Source organism: Sapajus apella, unplaced genomic scaffold, assembly GCF_009761245.1.
Source record: "Sapajus apella isolate SASKATOON/1434 unplaced genomic scaffold, GSC_monkey_1.0 scaffold14, whole genome shotgun sequence".
NCBI classification, from domain to species: domain Eukaryota; kingdom Metazoa; phylum Chordata; class Mammalia; order Primates; family Cebidae; genus Sapajus; species Sapajus apella.
Genome location: NW_022436954.1, coordinates 29,454,306 through 29,478,682, shown reverse-complemented (window position 1 = coordinate 29,478,682; position 24,377 = coordinate 29,454,306). Strand labels below are relative to the sequence as shown.

General features: G+C 39.6%; 1 protein-coding gene across 1 annotated transcript in view; it reads right to left on the bottom strand.

The window, feature by feature from the left end:
- Positions 1 to 7,726, bottom strand: part of CSTF3 (cleavage stimulation factor subunit 3) — a 76,319-nt gene extending 68,593 nt beyond the window's left edge. The window contains exon 1 of the mRNA XM_032283633.1: positions 7,497 to 7,726. Within this exon, the coding sequence (XP_032139524.1) occupies positions 7,497 to 7,523 (27 nt within the window). The 5' untranslated portion in view covers positions 7,524 to 7,726. The remainder of the gene's footprint in view (positions 1 to 7,496) is intronic.
- Between the last annotated feature and the right edge of the window lie 16,651 nt (positions 7,727 to 24,377).

The following is a 24,377-nucleotide window of genomic DNA, read 5'->3' as shown; positions in this document are numbered from 1 at the left end:
AAATTTTTCCAATGTCATGTTTCATTAAAAATAAGGTGGCAACCAACTTGTCATTCCAAGTGAGTTATTTGCGAAAATATTAAGAAAACTGCATATAACTATATATATGAAGTCTTAAGACTCTCTCTGTGGTTAAATTTTTTCCAAAATTAAAAGTAGAGCTGAGTAGAACTCTGTAAGACTTTCTTTTTTCTTGAGACGAAGTTTCACCCTGTTGCCCAGGTGGGAGTGCAGTGACAGGATCTCGGCTCACTGCAACCGCTGCCTCCTGGGTTCAAGCAATTCTCCTGCCTCAGCCTCCCAAGTAGCTGGGATTACAGGCGTACACCACCACGCCCAGCTAATGTTTGTATTGTTGGTAGAGATGGGGTTTTACCATGCTGGCCAGGCTGGTCTCTCCTGATCTCAAGTGATCCACTAGCCTCAGCCTCCCGAAATGCTGGGATTATAGGCGTGAGCCATTGCGACTGGCTGAGACTTCAGTAACTTAATTGATTCCATTCATAAGCCTAGAGAATAAAGTGCTAAGGCTGGGTGGTGGCTCACACCTGTAATCCCAGCACTCTGGGAGGCCAAGGCTGGTGAAGTTTGAAACCAGCCTGGTCAATAAGGTGAAACCCTGCCTCTTTTAAAAAAAAAAAAAAGGAGAGAGAGAGAGAGAGAAAATAAAGCACTGTATGTGACACTGACACCGGACATTAGGACCAGATGTCAGCTTTTGTGCTCCTTTACCAATACAACCAAACCCTATTCCATGTTTGTTGTGAATGAAACTGAACACATATCTTCCAATACAAAACAAAAATAATCCCTTCAAATCTTCCAGAGATTAAAAATCTAAACATACAAACAACTAAAAAACTTAAAAAAAAAAGATCTTGGCTTAACATACTGGTGCAAATAATTATATTTACCATTATCTGCTTAGTAAACTTACATATTCATCCCCTAGGAAACAAAGAGCTACAAAATATAAATTAAAATCTTAACCTTTTGGAATTTAAAAGATGAGACTTCTTTCAAATATGAGTAATCCAGACTTAATTCACTAAATAAACTAAGCAAAACATTAGAAAAACATTAATTAGGACACATAGCTTTGCCCTTCTGATTTTATTCAATATTTACTATGTATCCTAAGCTGTCCATTCATCTACAAATAGTTTAAACAACTGCCAACTCAAATCCCCTTTTTAGCCCAATTCTCACACCATTACCAACTGTTCGACAAAACAAAACAGACTCAAATTCGCAAGTAGGTCCTATCTAAAAAGAAAGATTTAGAGACATGGTAGAAAAGCTTAAAATCACTGTCACTAAACTGAAGGTTTATTTGAAAAAAAAAAAAAAGAAAGCTTAAAATCATTAATTAGTATGTGCAATTGTCCAACAGGTAAAAACATCCAAATATAGATTTTGCCCTTCTGAAGGTCTACTGGGATGTCAACACCTACATTCCCTGAAATAATGCTGAAGGAAAGTAATATTGACTAACATAGTGCCTTTCTGTTGTATTACTAAGAAAAATCCAACTCTCAGGCCGGGTGCAGTGGCTCACGCCTGTAATCTCAGCACTTTGGGAGGCCAAGGCGGGTAGATCACGAGGTCAGGAGTTTGAGACCAGCCTGACCAAGATGGTGAAACCCCATCTCTACTAAAAATACAAAAATCAGCCAGGTGTGGTGGCACGTGCCTGTAATCCTAGCTACTTAGGAGGCTAAGGCAGGAGAATCGGTTGAACAAAGGAGGCAGAGGTTGCTGTGAGCGGAGATCATGCCACTGCACTCCAGCCTGGGTTACAGAACTAGACTCCGTCTCAAAAACAAAAACTTCTCATTCTTTAAGCACAGAGCTCTTAGGAATAACTGTTCCCAAATAGAATAGTTGATATGCTCCAGTTTCCTAAGAAATATCAACAATAAAGATCAAATCAATTTGCCTGCCCAAAACTTACACCAAATAAGTATCACTAATAGGAGGGCTAGGAAAAGCTGTTACAGAAAGATTTTGGGAAAAATAAGTCCAAAAAACACATTGCCCAGCCTCTTTCTCTGCCTCTTCTAACACCTACACATATGTACCTTCACTAAAATTGTTTGGTGATACTGTTACTTCTAAATAGCTTGTAAGTACTAATTGTTACCTAACGAAATAAACCAGATTTCAGGTTTCAGTTGAAACAGGTTTCAGTTGAAACACTGTGGGTGTTTCAACTTTTTCTTTCCTTATTAATAAGTTATAATAGAACACATACTCCTCCTATTTCTACTTCTTCTATTCTAAATCTTCCCAAAATTATTTTTCACTAAAAACACAAATTTATAAGCCTAAATGTTCCTTTGTTAAGAACTGCAGGCAATTAATTTGTGCTTCCTGGAGTCATGTCATTTTTCCAAGCTGAGGATCATTTTGCTTGTACTTTAGGACTTCCTAATTCTAGGATAGGCTATACGTTGTTTAAAAGGTGAAATGTGGGCCAGGCGCAGTGGCTCATGCCTGTAATCCCAGTACTTTGGGAGGCTGAGGGGGGCAAATCATGAGGTCAGGAATTCGAGACCAGCCTGACCAACATGGTGAAACACCATCTCTACTAAAAATACAAAAAATTAGCTGGGCATAGCGGCAGGTGCCTGTAATTCCAGCTACTCTGGAAGCTGAGGCAGGAGAATCACTTGAACCCAGGAGGCAGAGGTTGAAGTGAGCTAAGATCACTTCACTGCACTCCAGACCAGGTGACAGAGTGAGGTCCCACCTTGAAAAAAAAAAAAAAAAGTGAAATATGGCTGGACTCAGATCTGTAATCTCAACAGTTTGGGAGGCTGAGGCAGGAGGATTACTTGAGTCCAGGAGTTCAAGACCAGCCTGGGAAACAGTGAGACCTCGTAGTAAATAGTAAATATTTTTTTTTTTTTAAGTGAAATGTTATTTATAAGAGTAGAAAAACAAAATTTGGGGGAAGGGTTCACATGAATTGAAAAGGCCAGTTAGCCAGGCGTGGTGGCGTCCCAGCTACTCGGGAGGCTGAGGCAGGAGAACCACTTGAACCTGGGAGGCAGAGGTTGCAGTGAGCTGAGATCACACCACTACAATCCAGCCTGGGCAACAGAACAAGACTCTGTCTCAAAAAAAAAAAAAAAAGAATGGATGTGGCCAAACGCTTTCCTCTCCTTCCTCTTATCCAACAAAACTTTTAAGAGTCAACCACACTCTGGAAAACAGATTGGGGGAGAGAACCATTCACTCTTATGCCCCAAATATGACTATGCACCTGTCTTCCTAATAGTTTAAATTATTTGGGAAATTTATAAAGTATTGCATATATACAGCCTAGATGCAAACTTAATCCATTCACTTACTGAATACCTTTAAGTATCAAAGCGTTATTTCTTAGGTCTTTTTAAGATGTAAAAACGAATAAGGCCATCTCCTCAATTCAAGAAGCTCAAAACCCAATGGAAGAACTCTAAGTAAAACAGCATATTAAATGCTGTAAAAGTAGTAGTACACAAGGTTAAATGAACCTAAGAATGAGATCAAAAGTTAAATCAAACACTTAAAAAAAAAACCATGAAATGAATAATACAACCGTAATTACACACAGAATTCATATATGTTAGGGGAGTAAACCTATATGCAAATAGTTTTATCACCATTAAACTGGCAAAAACAGTAAGCAAGGAACTTTAGAAGAGTATCATTGAACACTATAAGGTAATTTCAATAGATCTCTACATGCAAAATTGAACTCCTTACTAGAGTTTAAAAAAAAAAAAAAAATCAAAGCAGTAAACCTTAGCAGTGATTTTGCTTGTCTGCAACCATTTCCCTCTGTTGGGAGGCACAAATCACAAATCTTAGCACCAGGAGAGAAATGACTATCCATATAGTAACAAATTTAAGATATTATCAGGTTTATTCTACAAACTTGAACTTCAATGCTACTAAAAAGCTAAATCTACACCTGTATTTTGCAGGACTCTTTCTCCACCCCATTCCTTTGCATTTTTCCAAAGAAAATCCATGATTCAGAGTGGTTTTAATTTTTTTCTTATTCTTTAGTTTCATTGAGTTTCTTTTTCTCATCCATGATTTCAGGTTATTTTGGATGCTCTCTTCCAGATTTTCACTATTGTCTTAAACATCAAGCAATGGACAGCTGATTCATATTTTCAATCAGTAACTTCTTAAAGTGTCATTTAATGACGATTTTAGTTGAAGCTGAATACAGTATCTAGGATTTACTTCAAAGTAATGGGGGTGGGAGAAGCAAATGAAGTCATGCAAGAAACAAGATTAGCCATAAACTGAAGCTCTATGACAGGTACTTCATATATTACACTATTTTTTTATGTTTGAAATGTATTATTAAAAAGTTAAAGAAAAGGCTATATGAAGAAGACTTCCTTGTTGAAAATCAGATGTCAAAACTGTCTTTTTAGGAAGGAAAAGATAAGGAGCCACCAAAAAGGTTTGGACAAATTGATTGTGCAAAAGGAAAATGGCTATCACTGATACTAACATACTAAGATAAATCCATGAATCCATAGCTATACTTGATCTTTAGGGAGTAAAAAACGTCTTTTTTGCAGAAAAGTATGAGCCCGTGAACAGACACAGATGAATAGAATTGTGGGGTTTTTTTTAAATACAAAAAACAAAAAACCACTATTTGCTACTTCCAATGTAATAGCTGATTTAGTCAAGGTTTATAAATTGATAACTAGGTATAAGGTGATTAAGGAACACCGTATCAGCTCACAGATTATTAACTGCAAAGGGGAACATGACCCTTAACAATGAAAAGATCACTCAAACCAAGTGATCAAACTTAAACCATCCTAATAGAACCCAGAAGTGCCTGCAACTGTAATAATATAATGATATAATGTTAAGTATTCTATCCAAAATTACTTAACACAAATATGAAGGCTGAGTATAGACCTAACTGTAAAGTTTTCAGGAAATCCAGAAGATGAATGACATCATCAACCCCCAAACCAAAAGCAAACAAGCAAACAACAAAAAACAAATACACCCAGAAGAGCATAAGTGTCCTTGACTCTTCAAATAGACAACAGCCCCAGGGGAGGAGAAGAAATGGTGGGACTATTTAAGAGACATAACCAAATGATTCAATATGTAAATCTAGATTCAATTCTGGTTAAGAAAAAAAAAAAGAATCACATTTTTGGGACAAGTGGGGAAATTTGAATATGGACCAGATTTTAGAAATATTTTCTTGAGTGGGAAAATAGTTTGGTAAGACTATGTAACATTTTGCTCTTACTCATATGAGAATGCTGAACTACTTGGGGCTGCAGTGTGTCAACACACTTGCAAAGAAACATGCATGGACCAGGCATGGTGGCTTGGGCCTGTCTATAATCCCAACGCTTTGGGACATAAGGTGGGTGGATCGCTTGAGCCCAGCAGTTCGAGACCAGGCTGGACAACATGGAGAATTCCTGTCTCTACAAAAAAAATACAAAAATTAGGCCGGGCATGGTAGCTCACACCTGTAATTTCCAGGACTTTGGAAGGCCGAGGCCAGTAGATCACTTAAGGTCAGGAGTTTGAGACCAGCCTGGGCAACATGGCGAAACCCCATCTCTACTTAAAATACAAAAATCAGCTGTGCATGGTGGCAGGCACCTGTAATCCCAGCTACTTGGGAGGCTAAGGCAGGGGAATCGCTTGAACCCGGCAGATGGAGGCTACAGTGAGACGAGGTTGCACCACTGCACTCCAGTATGGGAGACAGAACAAGACTCCGTCTCAAAAAAAAAAAAAAAAAATTAGCTGGGCATGGTGGCATGTGCCTGTAGTCCCAGCTACTCAGGAGGCTGAGGCCAAAGAGGTCACATAGCCCAGGAAGGTCGAGGCTGGGCTGAGGTGTGATGTGCCACAGCACTCCAACCTGAGTGACAGAAACCATGTTCTCAATCAATTAGCATGGAGAGATAGAGCAAACACGGCAAGGCTTTCAACTGTTGATTCCAGGTGAAGCGTTGTCCTACAGGTGTTCTTTGCACTTTGCTTTCAACTTTTCTCTATGTTCTAAACTTTGCACAATAAAACCTTTGGGGGAAATTATTTTTCTGTAAATTGTCACCACCGTCTGTCCCACTGAAACACCACAGTTCTAAAACATTGAAGAGGTAATGGTAATATTTCTGTGTCTTTACAATTTTAGATAAATTTTAAGAATTAACAATGAATTTCAGAAACTTTCAATGAAACCTCTGTTTATTACTCCTTCACTTTCAGATGACAAATACTAGATTAGAAAAGGGGTAAACAGTTTTGGTATAATAATCTTAAGACTTTGCATGCTTGGGCGTGCAAGCAGTATGTATAATGTAAATAGTGGGAAGATTTCTGGACTGAAACCAGTCCTCGAGCAAACACAAAACAATTTAGTCAAACTTAGCCAACATAATGAAATCTAGTCTTACACCACTATGCACTAGGTACACTCCTATATTGCCTCATCTCTGTCAACGTCCAATAACATCTTCTACGTTATAAGCTAGGGAACTTGAAAAATGAAAACCTAAGTGCATGTCGTTGCTATGGCAATGGGAAATTTCAGGAAATTGAGACTGCAGGCTACCTAGCCTCCATTTTAGAAACTGTATTTACCTAAACACACCAGGACTTAGATCGAAAAACAAATTTAATGGCATCTTTAATAACTATTTAGCTTCCTCTCTCACAGTAAAAGGCAAATACTGTCTACAAAATTCTGAATACAATGAGCAAAAGAAACAAATCACACTGATCTAAAAGTCTGAACTTTAAAATATTTGCCACGCATATTTTAAAATATTTGTCACTCATATTTACTACTAAAACAGATGGTTTTATTTACAGTGGCCAAAACAGACTTCTCATTTTCAACTTATCATATACCTGCAATGCTTCTGTAGCTGGAAAAACGAAAATGAAATGTGTCTAAAAGGGAGAAAAGGAAGAAAACGAAAGAAAGCCACAAAATTCCCAAAACCTCACCGTAACTGCTTCTTTCTTCACTCACTCTAATAGTCTTATTTCTCAAGATTAGCTTTGTCTCAAATATTTCTCAAACTAGTAACCTATTTCTGGGTACAGTACATTTGGCGGGGTGAAACACTGTCAAGTTTTTCTAAAACGGCGGGTGGGCGTTAAAATAATCAATTCCTATCCAATCTAATATCAAAACGATATCAAAGGAAAGCATCCCAACCGGAGTAGTCCCATGAATTTAAACAGGACGAATCAGCCTACCGGCTATTGTTTAAATCAAGTTATTTGTTCGTATTCATGCCTAAGACAGAGAAGTAAAAAAACATTAAAGTCTTAGTCAGATTTTGCTCCCGACTCACACTACTCTTCTATATCCTGTCCCCCAGGTTCACTAGACCCGATTCCTTCCTCAGGAGAACATGTCTGGAGCAGTCGGAGGAACAGACGTGGAGAAGAGGTCGCCACGAGGCCCCACCACTCTCCTTCCTCACCTGCTCCGTGGCTCCGTCTCCTGACATGGCCTCAGCTGATTACAACGTGCGCACTGACCGTCGATGGGAAGCTAAAAAAGAAAAATTAAACTAAAAACCACCCCCAAACCGGTAAAGTTAACCCCTGCCCAGCAGAGCCAGACCGCCAACACCAATCGCCACCGCCCACTCAGATATGAATTAAAATGGCTGCGCCCCTGCCGGCCGAGGAGGGGGTGTGTGGCTTCCCGCATTAACTTCCGGGGCAGTGGGCGGGGCTAATTTCGCGACTCGTTGGTTATTCTGAGCGTGCAGACGCAGCGAGATCCTGAGGGCGGGCCCAATTCCCCGGCTGACGTCACCGCCTACGCTTGGAGAGGCTGCTGCTGAGCCGGCTGCAACCGGCTGGAAGGCGGGAAGTTGTGTCTCTCGGAGGCTCGCGCGCTTTTCGGAATTGAGTTACAAAGCTTTAGAGTCTGGCTCCTCACAGTTGAAGCCTGATTGCTAGTAAGCAATGCTAAGCGTTAAAATGCCTCTTATGTTTAGGGGATAAGGAATCCGTGGAGGTTTTCTCTGGTCTCAGCTCATGCTTTTTACTTTTCTTGGGGATGGGAGGGATAGATCAAGCTCACTTTAATTTTTACTGCCACCATCTACTCTTGTGTAGAAAGCTTTGAAGTCTGTGAGACCTGGGTTTTCAGCTCAACGTCTCAGCATGGTTCCTTGACTGCAAAGTGGATATAATTATCTGGAGCCAGACTGCGTGGATTTTTTTTTTTTTTTTTGAGACGGAGTCTCGCTGTGTCGCCCAGTCTAGAGTGCTGTGGCGTGATATTGGCTCACTGCAACCTCTGCCTCCGGGTTCAAGCAATTCTCCTGCCTCAGCCTCCCAAGTAGCTGAGATTACAGGCAGCTGCCACCACGCCCAGCTAATTTTTTGTATTTTTAGTAGAGATAGGGTTTCACCATTTGTCCAGGCTGGTCTTGAACTCCTGACCTTGTGATCCACCCGCCTCGGCCTCCCAAAGTGTTGGGATTACAGGCATGAGCCACCACGCTCAGCCAACTGCGCGGATTTGAATGCAGATAAGTAGCTCAGGGCAATTAAACTTCGCACCTCTTCTGGCCTGTAGATGAGAATAACAGTACCTGCAACTGAAACAAATTATATATAGAAAAGTCTTAGAAACAGTGCCTGGCATTAAGATGAAATGAGATTGGGCGCGGTGGTTCACACCTGTAATCTCAGCACTTTCGGAGGCCGAGAGGGACGGATCACTTGAGGTCAGAAGTTCAAGACCATCCTGGCCAATTTGGTGAAACCCCGTCTCTACTAAAAATACAAAAAGTAGGCGGGCGTGGTGGTTTGCGCCTGTAATCCCCAGCTACTCGGGAGGCTAAAGCAGGAAAATCGCTTGAACCTGGGAGGCGGAGGTTGCAGTGAACCGAGATTCCAGCCTGGGCAACAGAGCGAGACTCCGTATCAAATAAATAAAAAAAAGTTTAAATGAGGTTAAGTCTTCTCAAACTGCTCTTCTCTTCCATTTAAGGATCATCGTAAGATGTCTGTAGGCATTTCTCGCCTACAGGGGTCCGATGTCCCTAAATAAACTATTGAACTCTTCCCAGACTCGCCTTATTCTTTTAGGTCTCTTTTCCTCTGCTCAAGCTTACACTTATTCCCTTTCCACAGGCTGAAATCTTACGTTAAAATAATCAGACACATGAGCAAAAGATGTGTATTAACAGATGTTCATTGCACCATCCAGCAACAGAGGGCTAGTTAAAAATATCACAAGATTTGTTTCTGCAATGGAATGTCATGTAGCAAACTGTTGCTAATGTAAGATGACATAGAAAAGCAACCACTGTATTATTAAATTAAAAAAAAAAAACAGAATATAAAAGTGTTTTACATATATATACTTACCACTTTAGCATCCCTACTCCAAAAATCCAAAATCTTAAATGCTTTAATGAGCATTTCCTTTGAGGGTCATGTTGGTGCTCAAAAGTTGGATTTTGGGGCCAGTCGTGGTGGCTCATGCCTGTAATCCCAACACTTTGGGAGGCCGAGGTGGGTGGATCACGAGGTCAGGAGATTGAGACCATCCTGGCCAACATGGTGAAACCCCATTTCTACTAAAATAAAAAAATTAGCTGGGTATGGTGGCGCGTGCCTGTAATACCAGCTACTTGGGAGGCTGAGGCAGGAGAACTGCTTTTTTTTTTTTTTTTTAAAGTTTCCATGTTTGTTTCCTCATTTGCTGAGATGTTTTTTATCATGAAGGATGTTGGATATTGTGAAATGCTTTTCCTGAATCTACTGAAATGACCATATAGCTTTTTAAATGTCTTTTAATATGGTGAATTATATTGATTGCTTTTTTTTAATAAAGAAGAAAGGAAGGAAGAAAAAAAAAGAATAAAAAAAAAGAAGGAGAGGAAGAAAGAGGAAGAGGGAGAGAGAACGGGGTGTTGCTTTATTGCCCGGGCTAGAATGCAGTCTAAAAATGGGTATGCCTATAATTGTGCTTAATAATAGAGACATGAAAAAAAAATGAGGGAAGAAAATAACAAACAAGCAGCCAACCAATATTTCATTTAAACCTGTAAATAGGTGTGATGTGGTACTGATAAGAGTGTATATTTTGTGTATTTAAAGTGGAGAGTTCTATAAATGTTAATTAAGTTTACTTGTTCCGGATCTGAGTTCAAATCCTGGGTATCATTGTTAATTTTCTGTCTGATTGAGCTGTCTAATATTGATGTTGAAGTCTCCCACTATTATTGTGTGGGAGTCTAAGTCTCTTTATAAGTCTTATATAGCTGGGTATTCCTGTATTGGGTGCGTATATATTTAGGATCTTTAGCTCTTCTTGTTGCATTGATCCTTTTATCATTACGTAATATCCTTCTTTGCTTCTTTTGATCTTTGTTGCTTTAAAGCAACTCCTGTTTTTTATTTATTTATTTATTTTTGCTCTCCATTTGGTTGGTAAGTCTTTCTCCATCCCTTTGTTTTGAGTCTTTCTGTATCCTTGCATGTGAGATGGGTCTGGATGCAGCATACCAATGGGTTTTGGCTTTTTTTGCCTGTCTGTGTCTTTGGATTGGGGGATTTAGTCGATTTAAATTTAGAATTAATAATAATATATGTGAGTTTAATACTGCCATTTAATGTTAGCTGGCTGTTTTGCCTATTAGTTGATGTAAATTCTTGATTATGTTGATGCTCTTTACTTTTTGGTATTTTTTAGAAAATCTGATACTGGTTGTTCCTTTCTGTGTGTAGTGGTTCTTTCAGAAGCTCTTGTAAAGCCGGCCTGGTGGTGATGAAATCTCTGAGTGCTTGCTTGTTCACAAAAGAGTTTATTTTTCCTTTGCTTATGAAGCTTAGTTTAGCCTAATGTAAAATTCTGGGTTGAAAGTTCTTTTCTTTAAGGATGTTGAATATTGGCCCCCACTCTCTTCTAGCTTGTAGGGTTTCTGCTGAGAGATCTGCTGTGAGTCTGATGGGCTTCCCTTTATGGGTAACCTGACCTTTCTCTCTGGCTGCCCTCAGTATTTTCTCCTTCATTTCAACCCTGGTGAATCTGGCGATTATGTGCCTTGAGTTTGGTCTTCTTGAGGAATATCTTTGTGGTGTTCTCTGTATTACGTGGAGTTGAATATTGTCCTGCCTTACCAGGTTGGGAAAGTTTTCCTGAATAATATCCTGAAGTGTATTTTCCAGCTTGGATTGATTCTCTTCGTCACATTCAGGTACACCTATCAAGCATAGATTAGGTCTTTTCACATAGTCCCACATTTCTTGGAGACTTTGCTCGTTCCTTTTTATCCTTTTTTCTCTAATCTTGTCATCTTGTTTTATTTCATTAAGTTGGTCTTCGACTTCTGATATCTTTTCTTCTACTTGATCGATTCGGCTGTTAAAACTTGTGCATAGTTCTCAAAGTTCTTGTTGTGTTTTTCAGATCCATTAATTCACTTATATTTCTCTCTAAATTGTGTATTTTTGTTAACATTTCATCAAACCTTTTTTCAAAGTTCTTAGTTTCTTTGCACTGGGTTAAAACAAGTTCTTTTAATTCACAGAAGTTTCTTATCATCCACCTTTTGAAGGCTGCTTCTGTTAATGGAACACACTCCTCCATCAGGCCATGTTCCGTTGCTGAGGAACTATGATCCCCTGTAGAGGGAGAGGCGTTCTGATTTTGGGTATTCTCAGCCTTTTTAGGCTGTTTTCTTCCCTTCATTATAAATTTATCCATCTGTGGTCTTTATAATTACCGTCTTTATAATTGGGTTTCTGAGTGGACCTCCAATTTGTTGATTCCCAGCGCTAAAATCTGAGCAACCCACTGCACCGGCCAAAACAGCGGCGTTATGTTTGATGGTGCTTTTCTGACTCTGCACAAAGAACCACCGCACCAAGGCAGCAGCAAAACTGCCTCGCCGGCCACAAGAGTTGTGCTGGGGATCCTGTGGGCCTCCTCCACTGGGAATCTCCTGGTGCGTGAGCAACAAAAATTCGTCTGAAAGTGTGGCGTCCTCTCATTCTCTGCGCTTTCACTAGGAGCTACAATCCCGAGCTGCTAGTGATCAGATGCCAGCTTTGATCTCTCTCCAGGAGAACTGCTTGAACCCAGGAGGCAAGATGCAGTGAACCGAGATCGTGCCACTGCACTCCAGCCTGGTGCCTGGTGACAGAGTGAGACTCTGTCTTGGAGAAAAAAAAAAAAAAAAGAGTTAGATTTTGGAGCATTTTGGGTTTTGGAACATTTCAGATTTTAAAAAATTAATTAATTTTTTTGAGACGGAGCATTTATCTGTTGCCCAGGCGGGAGTGCAGTGGCACATTCGTGGCTCACTGCAATCTCAGCCTCTTGGGTTCAAACAATTCTCCTACCTCAGCCATCCAAGTAGCTGGGATTACAGGCACCCACCACCACGCTCAGTTAAATTTTATATTTTTAGTAGAGATGAGGTTTCACCATTTTGGTCAGGCTGGTGTTGAAGTCCTGACCCCTGGTGATCCACCCACCTTGGCCTCTCAAAGTGTTAGGATTACAGGCGTGAGCCACTGCATCCATGCATCCAGCTTTTTTTTTTTTTTTTTTTTTTTGAGACGGAATCTCACTCTGTCGCCCAGACTGGAGTGCAGTGGGGTGATCTTGGGCCACTGCAAACTCTTTATCCCGGGTTCAAGTGATTCTCCTGCCTCAGCCTCCCAAGTAGCTGAGATTACAGGCGCATGCCACCATGCCTGGCTAATTTTTGTATTTTTTTGTAGAAACAGAGATTTATCATGTTGGCCAAGCTGGTCTTGGACTTCTGACCTCAGGTGATCCACCTGCCTCAGCCTCCCAAAGTTCTGGGATTACAGGTGTGAGCCACCGTGCCTGGCCTGGATTTTTGAATTAGAGATACTCAATCTGTATATATCTTTTAAAAAGTAAAAGTGGTTACATCTAGATTGTGTGTCACATAAATTTACTCTTCTTACCTGATTTCTAATTTTTCTTTATTGAACTGATGTAAGAACAGCAAAGTCTTAAAATAGTTTTCAAATTCTGTCTTTCAAAGTTTGACTCAAATGCCATTTTTTCCAGTTTTTATTTGGTTTGTTTGTTTTTGAGACGGAGTCTCACTCTGTTGCCAGGCTGGAGTGCAGTGGTGCAATCTGGGCTCACTGCAACCTCCACCTCCTGGGTCAAGCCGTTCTCCTGCTTCTGCCTGCTGAGTAGCCAAAACTACAGGTGTGCACCACCATGCCCAGCTAATTTTTTTTTTTTTTTGTATTTTTAGTAGAGACGGGGTTTCACCATGTTGCCCAGGCTGGTTTTGCACTCCTGGACTTAAGTGATCCAACTACCTTGGCCTCACAAAGTGTTGGGATTACAGGCATAAGCCATGGCGCGTGGCCCCAATTTTTCCAGTGTTTTTAATGAATAATTTCAAAAAGATAAAGGGTCAAATAATAACACAATGAACACCCGTACACCTACCACCTTGATTAACATTTTGGTGAGTTTGCTTTATAAAAAAATAAAAAAAATCCAGCTCCCCCCCAGAAAAACTATGTATGTAAAAACTATGTAAATACATAGATTTTCTGGGGGGAAGCCAGATTTATTTTATTTTTATTTTTCTAACTAGAGTCTTTTAGTATTACAGTTTGAGGTTTTGTTTGCAAAATAATATGAAAATAAGTTTCAGACATTTTGACAATCCCAAAATAGTCAATTTGTACTTTCTGTGAATAATGACATTCTCCTCCATATTCACATAACATAAGATATAAAGGGGCTGAGTGTGGTAGCTCACGCTTGTAATCTCAGCACTTTGGGAGACCAAGGGGGGAAGATCACTTGAGCACAAGAGTTTGAGACCAACATAGGCAACATCACACTACCCCTCTACATCAGCTAATTTTAAAAATTAGCTGAGTTTGGTGTCACATGCTTGTGGTCCCAGTTACTTGGGAAGTGGGAGGGTTGCTTGAGCCCAGGAGTTAAAGGCTGCAGTGAGCTATGATCACACCACTGCACTCCAGCCTGGCCAACAGAGACCCAGTTTCAAAAAACTTAAATTGATGATTAGAAAAAAATCGTAAATAAAAAGATGTGCTCACAATGGCAATAACAACTATAAAACATCCAGGAATGGCTCTTGTTCTGGTCACTTACAACTTTCCAATTGCCAAATGCAGTGGTCAGTATTAGTCCTTTCTATCTTATTCAATCTACCTGCAGCATTTGGTGAAGTTGATTACTCCCTTCTTTTGGAGCCTTTTTTTAAAAAAAGAACAAAAAACCCCCCAAAAAACAAAAAACAAGGTCTTATATAAATAAATAAATAAAACAAGGTCTTGCTTTCACTCAGACTGGAGTGCAGTGACACAAATCACGGCTCACTGCGGCCTTAAGCTTAAGCACTCCTCCTGCCTCAGCCTCCCAAGTGACTGGGACTACAGGCATGCACTGCCATGCCCAGCTAATTGTTAAGTTTTTTGTAGAAATGAGGGTCTTGCTTTGTTGCCCAGGCTGATCTTGAACTCCTGGCCTCAAGGGATCCTGTTGCCTCGGCCTCTCAAAGTGCTGGGATTATAGATAGGTATGAGCCACTGTATTCAGTCTGGAAACATTTTCTTCACATCCAGAACACAAATTTCTTGGTTTTGCAACTACTTTATTGGCCACAATTATGTAAATATGTGTTTTATGAATGATGTTGGCTGATACACACACGTGTGTGTGTGTGTATCAGCCAACATCATTCATAAAACAAATACAGCACTATTAACCCCCAACACATAAATTGCAATATTTTTATTACTATGGATTTTGTTGACTGCAGTGTCTCCATGAATCCCCCAGGTGGCAGACAAATACAATTTCCATCTAACAAACTTGGTAAGAACATTGCTTTCTTATCATGAATCATTCAGAAATATTAAACAGAAGTCTAGAATACAGTCCAAGTATATTTATCATATAATTCAGAAACTGACTTCTTGTAAGAGTTTTATTAGAAACATAAATGGCAGTTGTTTAATTGGTGAACAATCATTGTAATTAAACACTCTCAAAAATATATATTTTATGTGATTCATCATCCCAAACACTTAAAAATGTATCTGCTGGCTATGAAAACTAGTTTTGGAATTTTCTTTGGAATCTGAAAAACAAAATCAATTAAACGTCACTTATAATAAAGCGAAAAGCTCTTAACCAACTGATGGTATTTTAAAAATTCTTTGGTGATTTCTATGGTTATTTCTTATTTAAAGCTCATGCGTGTCGTAGTTAAAACGGGTCATCAAAGGCCGGGTGTCTGTTCTATTTGATATAACATATAAACTTGCTATAAATACATTGTGTACTCTCCCTCCTCTAACAGCTGTATTTTCCTAATGTCTCTTTATTATTTTGATCTATTTTACAGAAAATATTAACATGCCCATGACTACAGCTATGTAGAGGGATGGGCAAATATTTTAACAGCTTGTATGAGAGGGACACAAATATATCTGGGGTTTTATTTTTAAAGTATGTATAGCACTTCCAAAAAATAAACCCGCCCCCCCCCCCCGCCCCTGTAACATGAGGTAACTGACGAGAATGACTATTGACTCATCATCAATTAAAATGTTGATTAATTGGTGACTCTGGTTGCCCAAAAAAAAAAAAAAAAAGAATGTTGATTAAACACATCTCACACACATTTCCTAAATTTAATTGACTCTATTGCTTGAGTTTAAAATTACTTAAAAAGTAAAATAACTAGAGATAATCAGTTGAAAAGTATGGGCCTTGTTAAATTATCTTCAATGTTCTAAATGTTTTTTAAACTTTCTTAAATTTGCCAAAGTATTAAAACAACATTGGAAAACACTGAGAGAAAAAAGCTAATCATAATCTCATCACTTTGAAAAATTTTTCTCATAGTCCCTTTTTGTCTTCAATCACATTCATATACTTTTTTCCATTGGAGTAAATATTAGGCATATATAATTTTTATTAATGTCGAGGGCTACTTGGGGTTGTATTTATTTATTTGTTTATTTAGAGACAGGAGTCTCACTCTGTCATCCAGGCTGGAATGCAGTGGCACAATCATAGCTCACTGCAGTTTCAAACTCTTGGGCTCCATCAAGGGATCCTCCTGCCTTGGCCTCTCAAAGTGCTTGGATTATAGGCGTGAGCCACTGTACTCAGCTTATTTTTGGTTTTAAAAGGTGTGGGACCCATGCTAACTAGTATGACATAAACTATACTGCCTCCTATTGTCTTCCTAAGACAAGAAGTGAAATCCCTTTGTCTAGGAAGGACACTTGAGTCAGAATCTACACAGTAGATGTACTCCACACTGATTAAACAGTCTCATGAACTTAAAAGGTTAATGCTCAAAGAAAAGAGAGAGAGAATATGTGGACACCAGTGTAATCAGTCCTAGCACTGCCTTGGCTATGAAATGGCTTAGTAATTTTAAACCATATATGTCCTTATGGTCAAATCCTTTTTCCCTAAGACTGAATGAATGTTTGTTCTTTGCAACCCAAAGTGCCACATAACTACATTTTAACAAATTGTCAATTCATGTCCTCTTTCCTCTTCTTTTTCTATGTTCCCTCACCTTTTATGTGGGCCTATTCACCTAATGATTCACTTGAAATAGAAGTAGTTTTTATTTTGCTTTTTTTTTTTTTTTTGAGACGGAGTTTCACTCTTGTTACCCAGGCTGGAGTGCAATGGCGCCATCTCGGCTCACCGCAACCTCTGCCTCCCGGGTTCAGGCAATTCTCCTGCCTCAGCCTCCCGAGTAGCTGGAACTACAGGTACGTGCCACCATGCCCAGCTAATTTTTTGTATTTCTAGTAGAGACGGGGTTTCACCATGTTGACCAGGATGGTCTCGATCTCTTGACCTCGTGATCCACCCGCCTCGGCCTCCCAAAGTGCTGGGATTACAGGCGTGAGCCACCGCGCCCGGCCCCAGAAGTAATTTTTAAAAACAGAATTTTTTTACCAACTCTGAAAACAGCTTGGTGTTGTTTAAAAGTAATGAATATGTTAGAACTTTCCTTCCACAGTTTCATTATTATCCTTCATCCTGGGAATTATATAAAGGATTTATTCATTTTCTAAGAGAAAAATCTACAATTCCATAAATTTACATTATTTAAAATGCCATGTCTGTTTTCAGTGCATGAACTTGACCCACAAAGAGCTCTCAGTAAAGTATGTGTACCTCATAATCTTTGGTGTGATAATACTCTGCACAGTAGTACAATACTACTACTATACTCTGTATAGTGATTTTCATCCAAAGACTCTTCTAAATTCCTTTTATGAGGCAGAAAACACTTAGACTCTCTGATGGTCATTTTATTGTTTCCTAGTAATAGTACACAGAGAATGGAATGTGCTATCTCTGGCATGAAGAGTTCTGCTGGAAGTTTAGAGAGAATAAAATGTCTTCATACTTCAGCGACCAAACAGAAAACACTTGTGGAAGAGAGCAAGCAAAGTTCCAAGAAGTATATATTTACTATCTCTGTGCTGGTTAGTTGGAATTCTTTGTTGATGAGGTCATAGTTTTTATCCCAGTGTGGCTCATTTGTCTCTGCTGGTTTCCTTAATCATAGCATGCATGCCTAACCCCAGCCAACTGCTCGACAAGTGTCTTTTCTTGAGCAAAAGGGGGCCTAAAAAGAGAATAAAATAATCTATGCAAATCCACTACTATAATTGGAAAAATAGTTTAAAATATCCAATTAACAATGAATTTATAGAGTCATATTTTCATCTAGACACTAATTAGTGGTCATATAGTCTGTATATATAGGCACTGCCTATGTATACAGAAATAAAACAGTTTGGCCGGGGATGGTGGCTCACGCCTCTAATCCCAGCACTTTGAGAGGCTGAGGCAGGCAGATCACCAGGTCAGGAGTCCAAGGCCAGTCTGGCCAACATGGTGAAACCCTGTCTGTAATGAAAATACAAAAATTAGCCAGTCATGGTAGTGGGCACCTGTAATCCCAGCTACTCGGGAGGCTGAGGCAGGAGAATCACTTGAACATGGGAGGTGGAGGTTGCAGTGAACCGAGATTGTGTCACTGCACTCCAGCTTGGGCGATAAGACCAAGACTCTGTCTAAAAAAAAAAAAGAAAAAAGAAAACAACTCTTTTTTTTTTTCTTTTCTTTTTGAGGCAGAGTCTTGCTCTGTTGCCCAGGCTGGAGTGCAGTGGTATGATCTCAGCTCACCTGGGAGGCGGAGGCCTCTCAGGTTCAAGAGATTCTTCTGCCTCAGCCTCCCAAGTAGCTGGTATTACAGGCATGTACCACCATGCCCTGCTATATTTTGTATTTTTAGTAGAGATAAGGTTTCACTGTGTTAGCTAGGCTGATTTTGAATTCCTGACCTCAGGTGATCCACCTGCCTCCCTAATTAGGCCTCATGCCTAATCCTAGCCTCCCAAAGTGCTAGGATTAGGCGTGAGCCATGGCCCCGGGGCAAAAATTCTTCAATGATTCTAGATAAATAATTGATCCACCTTAATGGTGGTGGGATTTCCCAAATGTATTTCATAATGTGTCAATCAATATATAGATAAGAGCCTTATTAAAACAGAGGAATCAAAGGGCTTTAATAGATTAAAAATCTGAGCACTCTAGTTTTACATCAACATCATCTGTTTGGGCCAGGCACAATGGCTCACATCTGTAATCCCAGCACTTTTGGAGGCCAAGGCAGGCAGATCTCTTGAGGTCAGGAATTCGAGACCAGCCTGGCCAAAATAGTGAAATGCCTTCTCTACTAAAAATACAAAAATTAGCTGGATGTGGTGTCACATGCCTGTAATATCAGTTACTTGGGAGGCTGAGGCAGGAGAATCACTTGAACCTGGGAGGCACAGGTTGCAGTTAGCCAAGATCACACCACTAAGAATTAGTGACAGAGTGAGACTCCATCCACCCCCAACCCCCCAAAAAATTGTTTGAAGCACACCAAATCAAACAGTAGTAGAGAAAAAATAATGATAATTTTTACTCCTTTGGCTACTTTGGTGACATAATCATTAGTAAAATAAATTGGTGCCATCTATGTGTAATATATTCCTTAGCATCTAACTTGGAAATCCAGCTATGTGAAAATTGGTTGATGATTATTGCTACAGTACTATTCAACAATAAACCAAAATGTAGGCTTTCAGCAAACTGAGTAATGATTTTTCTCTTAAAGTGAAATCCTAACAAGAAATTTATTAAGGAATTCAAATAAAAGAATGTGCAATTTTTATACATGACAAAAACCAACAAACATAACCTACTGTATTAGAAGTTTTTTGTTTTTGGTTCAAATTTTTGTGTAGGTATATGTTGACATATAAGAAATTAGTCATATTGTGTCACTGATGATCCTCATCTGTAAAATAATTTGCCTTCACATTTTGGGAATCTAAGTCTTGTGAGTGACAATTTGCGGAGAGTTTCTACTGTCTTCTTACTCCTACTTGCACCAGTGACCATTACTGTGGCTCTTTTTAGAAAGGAAAAGTAGATGTTTCTTCTTGTTGTATCATAAAAGTTCCATATGCCCTATTCTTCATCATGTCTGCAAATGTTAAGTGGAATTATTTAAAAGCCTCATCTTTAAATATTTAATCTGCAAACCATTATTGAGGTCCTGCTCTGTACTTTGATTCAAAGATAAGTAGCATACAGACTCTGCCTTCCAGAAACTTGGTGTAGATTTCAATGCCTAGTTTCTAAATTCCTTTAAAAAATAAATAAATTCAGCTGGGCGTGGTGGCTCACGCCTGTAATCCCAGCACATTGTGGGGCTGAGGCGGGTGGATCACAAGGTCAGGAGTTCAAGACCAGCCTGACCAACATGGAGAAACTCATATCTACTAACAATACAGAATTAGCTGGGCATGGTGGCCCATGCCTGTAATCTCAGCCACTCAGGAGGCTGACGCAGGAGAATCACTTAAACCCAGGAGGCGAAGTTTGCAGTGAGCCAAGATTTCGCCACTGCACTCCAGCCTGGGTGACAGAGCAAGACTCTGTCTCAAAAAATAAAAAAACAAAAAAGAAGTAAGTAAATAAATTCAAGACTTCACTTTCATGAAGGTATTTAAACATTAGGATGCAACTATAAAAACATTAGGATGCAGCAGTAAGTTTGCCGACAATGTTAGATTTTTTAAACATTAAGCTGTCCGTTGTCCCCAAATTGATCTATAGTTTCAAAGCAATTATAATCAAAATGCCTGCAGATTTTTTTAAGGATATTGATGAGCTGATTCTAAAATCCATATGGGAAAAGAAGAACAAAATTGGAGGTCTTACACTAACTGGTTTCAAGACTTATCAAAACAGTACAACACTGTTCAGTGTCCTGGACACTTTGTTGTTTTGAAGACTAGTCAAGTGCAGCAGTGAGAAGGAAGGAAAGAGAACAAGGAGTCTGTAACTGACTGTGAGCAATCAATTGAGGTAACTCACTAGCTTTGGACCAGCCCTGGACACTTTGGAAAACGGTTTGATGATCTCTCTCTCTTTTTTTTTTTTTTTTTATTTGAGAGGGAGTCTCGCTATGGGACTCTGCAACCTCCGCCTCCCAGGTTCATACAATTATCCTGTCTCAGCCTCCCAAGTAGCTAGGATTACAGGTGTATGCCACCACACCTGGATAATTTTTAAGTGGAGACGGGTTTCACCATCTTGGTCAGGCTGGTCTCAAACCCCTGACCTCCTGATCCATCCGCCTCAACCTCCCAAAGTGCTGGGATTACAGGTGTGCCCAGCTGACAGTCTCTTATAAGGTTAGACATGTACTTGCTATATGACCCATCAATCCCACTCAAGTATGTTTCCAAGATGAATAAAAATGTATGTTCATATTAAAACCCATACACAAATGTGCATAGCAGCTTTATTTATAATATCTAAAAACTGTAAAAGAAACCAAATGTCTTTCAATTTATGTTGGGTAAGTGAACTGTGGTAAGTCTTTATGTAATGAAATACTATTTGGAAATTAAAAGGAATAACTATTATATGTGGAATAGTATAGAGGAATCCCAAATGCATTATGCTTAGTAAAAGAAACCAGACTCAAAAGACTACATACTGGTTGACTCCATTTATATGACATTCTGGAAAAGGAAAAACTGCAGGGGTGGACACTAGATGAGTGGTTGCCAGGAATAAGTATAGAAGTAGTGTTTTACTATGAAGGGGCAATATGAGGATGATTTTGGGTGGTATATGTATCTTCACAGTGGTGGCATTTCCAAAATTCTGGCCAGGCACAGCAGCTCACGCCTGTAATCCTAGCACTTTGGGAGGCTGAGGTGGGTGGATTGCCTGAGCTCAGGAGTTCGAGACCAGCCTCAGCAACATGGCGAAACCCCCATCTCTACTAAAAATACACACACACAAAGCCTAAGAAAAAATACAAAATTCTATGGATTTGTTAAACTCATAGAGCTATACACCAAAAAAAAAAAGACTTAATTTTAAACTTAAAAACAGCACTTTGGGAGGCCGAGGCAGGTGGATCACGAGGTCAAGAGATCGAGACCATCCTGGTCAACATGGTGAAACCCCGTCTCTACTAAAAATACGAAAAATTAGCTGGGCATGGTGACGCGTGCCTGTAATCCCAGCTACTCAGGAGGCTGAGGCAGGAGAATTGCCTGAACCCGGGAGGTGGAGGTTACGGTGAGCCAAGATCGCACCATTGCACTTCAGGTTGGGTAATAGCTCCAGAAAGAAGCTGGAGGGCCAGGGAACCAGAATAATGCAATCGATAGAGGTCAGCTAGGGCTTTGCAGCATGGCTTTGGTGAGCAAATGGAGCATAGGTAGCATAACCACTGTATCAATAAAGTTTCCTTAGTGCTAGTATCAGAAGCCTTCTCTGGCTAACCTAAATAGGAAGAGCTATAGGGGAGCTCACATGAATCCAAGAAAAGGCTAAAGAAATGATATTGAGAAGGCCAGGACAGCTTTGGAGATGGCAAAACAAAAAATTTTAGATTGTCTTTTTAGAGTATTGTTGCCAGAGCAAATAATCTCTGTTAATGTCAGTCATTTTGACCCTGTGTACAGTTATTTGTATTTTCTCTCCAAGTTTTTTTAAATTACAAAAATGTCAAACAAACACATAGAAAAGTTAACAGAATAGTATAATACCAATATAGGCTCTACATATATTTAATAATTGTAAACGTTTTGCCATATTTCCTCTTATTCTCTATGTGTGTGCATATACATTTCATTTTTTGCTAATCTTTTTGAAAATAAGTTGATGACAATCTGGTACCTTAGCTCTAAATATCTTAGTACAGATCTCCTAAGAATTAGGACAATCTTTTACAAAATTATGATACATTGTCATCTAAAGAAAATTAGCTATAATTTCTTTTTTTTTTTTTTTTTTTTGGAGACTGAGTCTCACTCTATCACCAGGCTGGAGTGCAGTGGCGCTATCCTGACTCGCTGCAATTTCAGTTTTGCAGTTTCAAGCAATTCTCCTGCCTCAGCCTTCCAAATAGCTGGGACTACAGGCATGCACCACCATGCCCGGCTAATTTTTTGTATTTTTAGTAGATGGGATTTCACCATGTTGGCCAGGATGGTCTCGATCTCTTGACCTCGTGATCTACCCGCCTCGGCCTCCCAAAGTGCGAGGATTACAGGTGTGAGCCACTGCGCCCGGCCTATAATTTCATAATATCATGTAATCTGCAGCTCATATTCAAATTTTGCCAATTGCTCTGATTTATTTGTTTGAACAAAAAAAATTTTTTTTGTTCCAATCAAATTTCCACACTTTTTTTTTCTTCATGATATGTAATTTGTTGAAAAATTCAGGCCAGTTGTCTCACATTCTGGAGACAACTGGCCTGAATTTGTCTTTTTATTTCCAATTGTCTTTTTATTTCCTCAAGGTGTCATTTAATTTGTACCTCCATGCCTGTTTCTCTTAAGATGAAAGGTAGCCCTGGAGGGTTGGTAATAACATTTGAGAGATGATATTGTATACTTTATATTGCATTACATCATGAGACACTTAATGTCAGTGCTGAGCTTGATCAGTTGATTGAGGTGATCTGCTCAGGATTTAAATTTCAGGGAAGTTACACACTGAGTATAAGGTAACTATAATTGATGTATTTATTTATTTATATTTCTATTTTTTGAGACAGGGCCTTGCTTTGTCACCCAGGCTGGAGTGCAGTGGTACAAGCATGGCTTACTGTAGCCTTGATCTCCCAGGCTCAAGTGGTCCTCCTGTCTCAGCCTTCTGAGTAGCTGGGACTGCAGGCATGCACCACCATGCCTGGCTAATTTTTGTGTTTTTTTGTAAAGACGGGATTTTTCTATGTTGCCAAGGCTGGTCTCAAACTTCTGGCCTCAAGAGATGCTCCCACTTTGGCCTCCCAAAATGCTGGGATTATAGGCATGAACCACCAGGCCTAGCCAATTGTTGTACTTAAAGAGATTGAAGAGAAACTAGAATACAGATCTAAAGGAACTCAGAATCTCATCCAGAAAGTAATAATGGTGGAAACTATGAAAGAGGGGATAAGAAATTTGGAGGATAGAGTAAAAAGCAAAAATACATCTAAGCTGGGTGCAGTGGAACACATTTGTAATTCCAGCTAGTAAGGAGGCTGAGGGAGGAGGATTGCTTGGACCCAGGACTTCAAGGCCAGTCTGGGCAATATAGCAAAACTCCATATCTTAAATACACACACACACACACACACACACACCCACCCACCCACCCACCCACCCCTGATTGGAATTTCAGAGATACTGAAAGTAAGAAGAGGAATATTCCAAAAATACAATGGCTGAAATTTTTCCAGTTTTTTGTCTTTGTGTTTTTGAGACAGGGTCTTACCCTGCCACCTAGGCGGGAGTGCAGTGGCATGGTCTTAACTCACTGTAACCTCTGCCTCCTGGGTTCAAGCTATCCTCCTACCTCAGCCTCCCAAATAGCTGGGACTATAGATGTTCACCACCACACTGGATAATTGTTTGTATTTTTGTACAGATGGGGTTTCATGTTGTTCAGGCTGGTCTCAAACTTCTTACCTCAGGTAGGCCTCCTAAATGCTGGAATTACAGGCATGAGTTACCATGCCTGGCCAATTTTCCAGTTTTAATGATAACTATCAATCCTTGGATTCAGAAAGCCCAATGTACTTTTTGATACATTAATGTAAAACTGCAGAACACCAAAGAAAAAGAGGACTTCAAATAAGCTGGAGAAAAAAGACAAACCACTTGCAAAGCAATGATAATGTGGCTTAACTCTGTGTCTCAATAATGGCCTCAACAATAGAAGCAAGAAAACATTGAAGTAATGT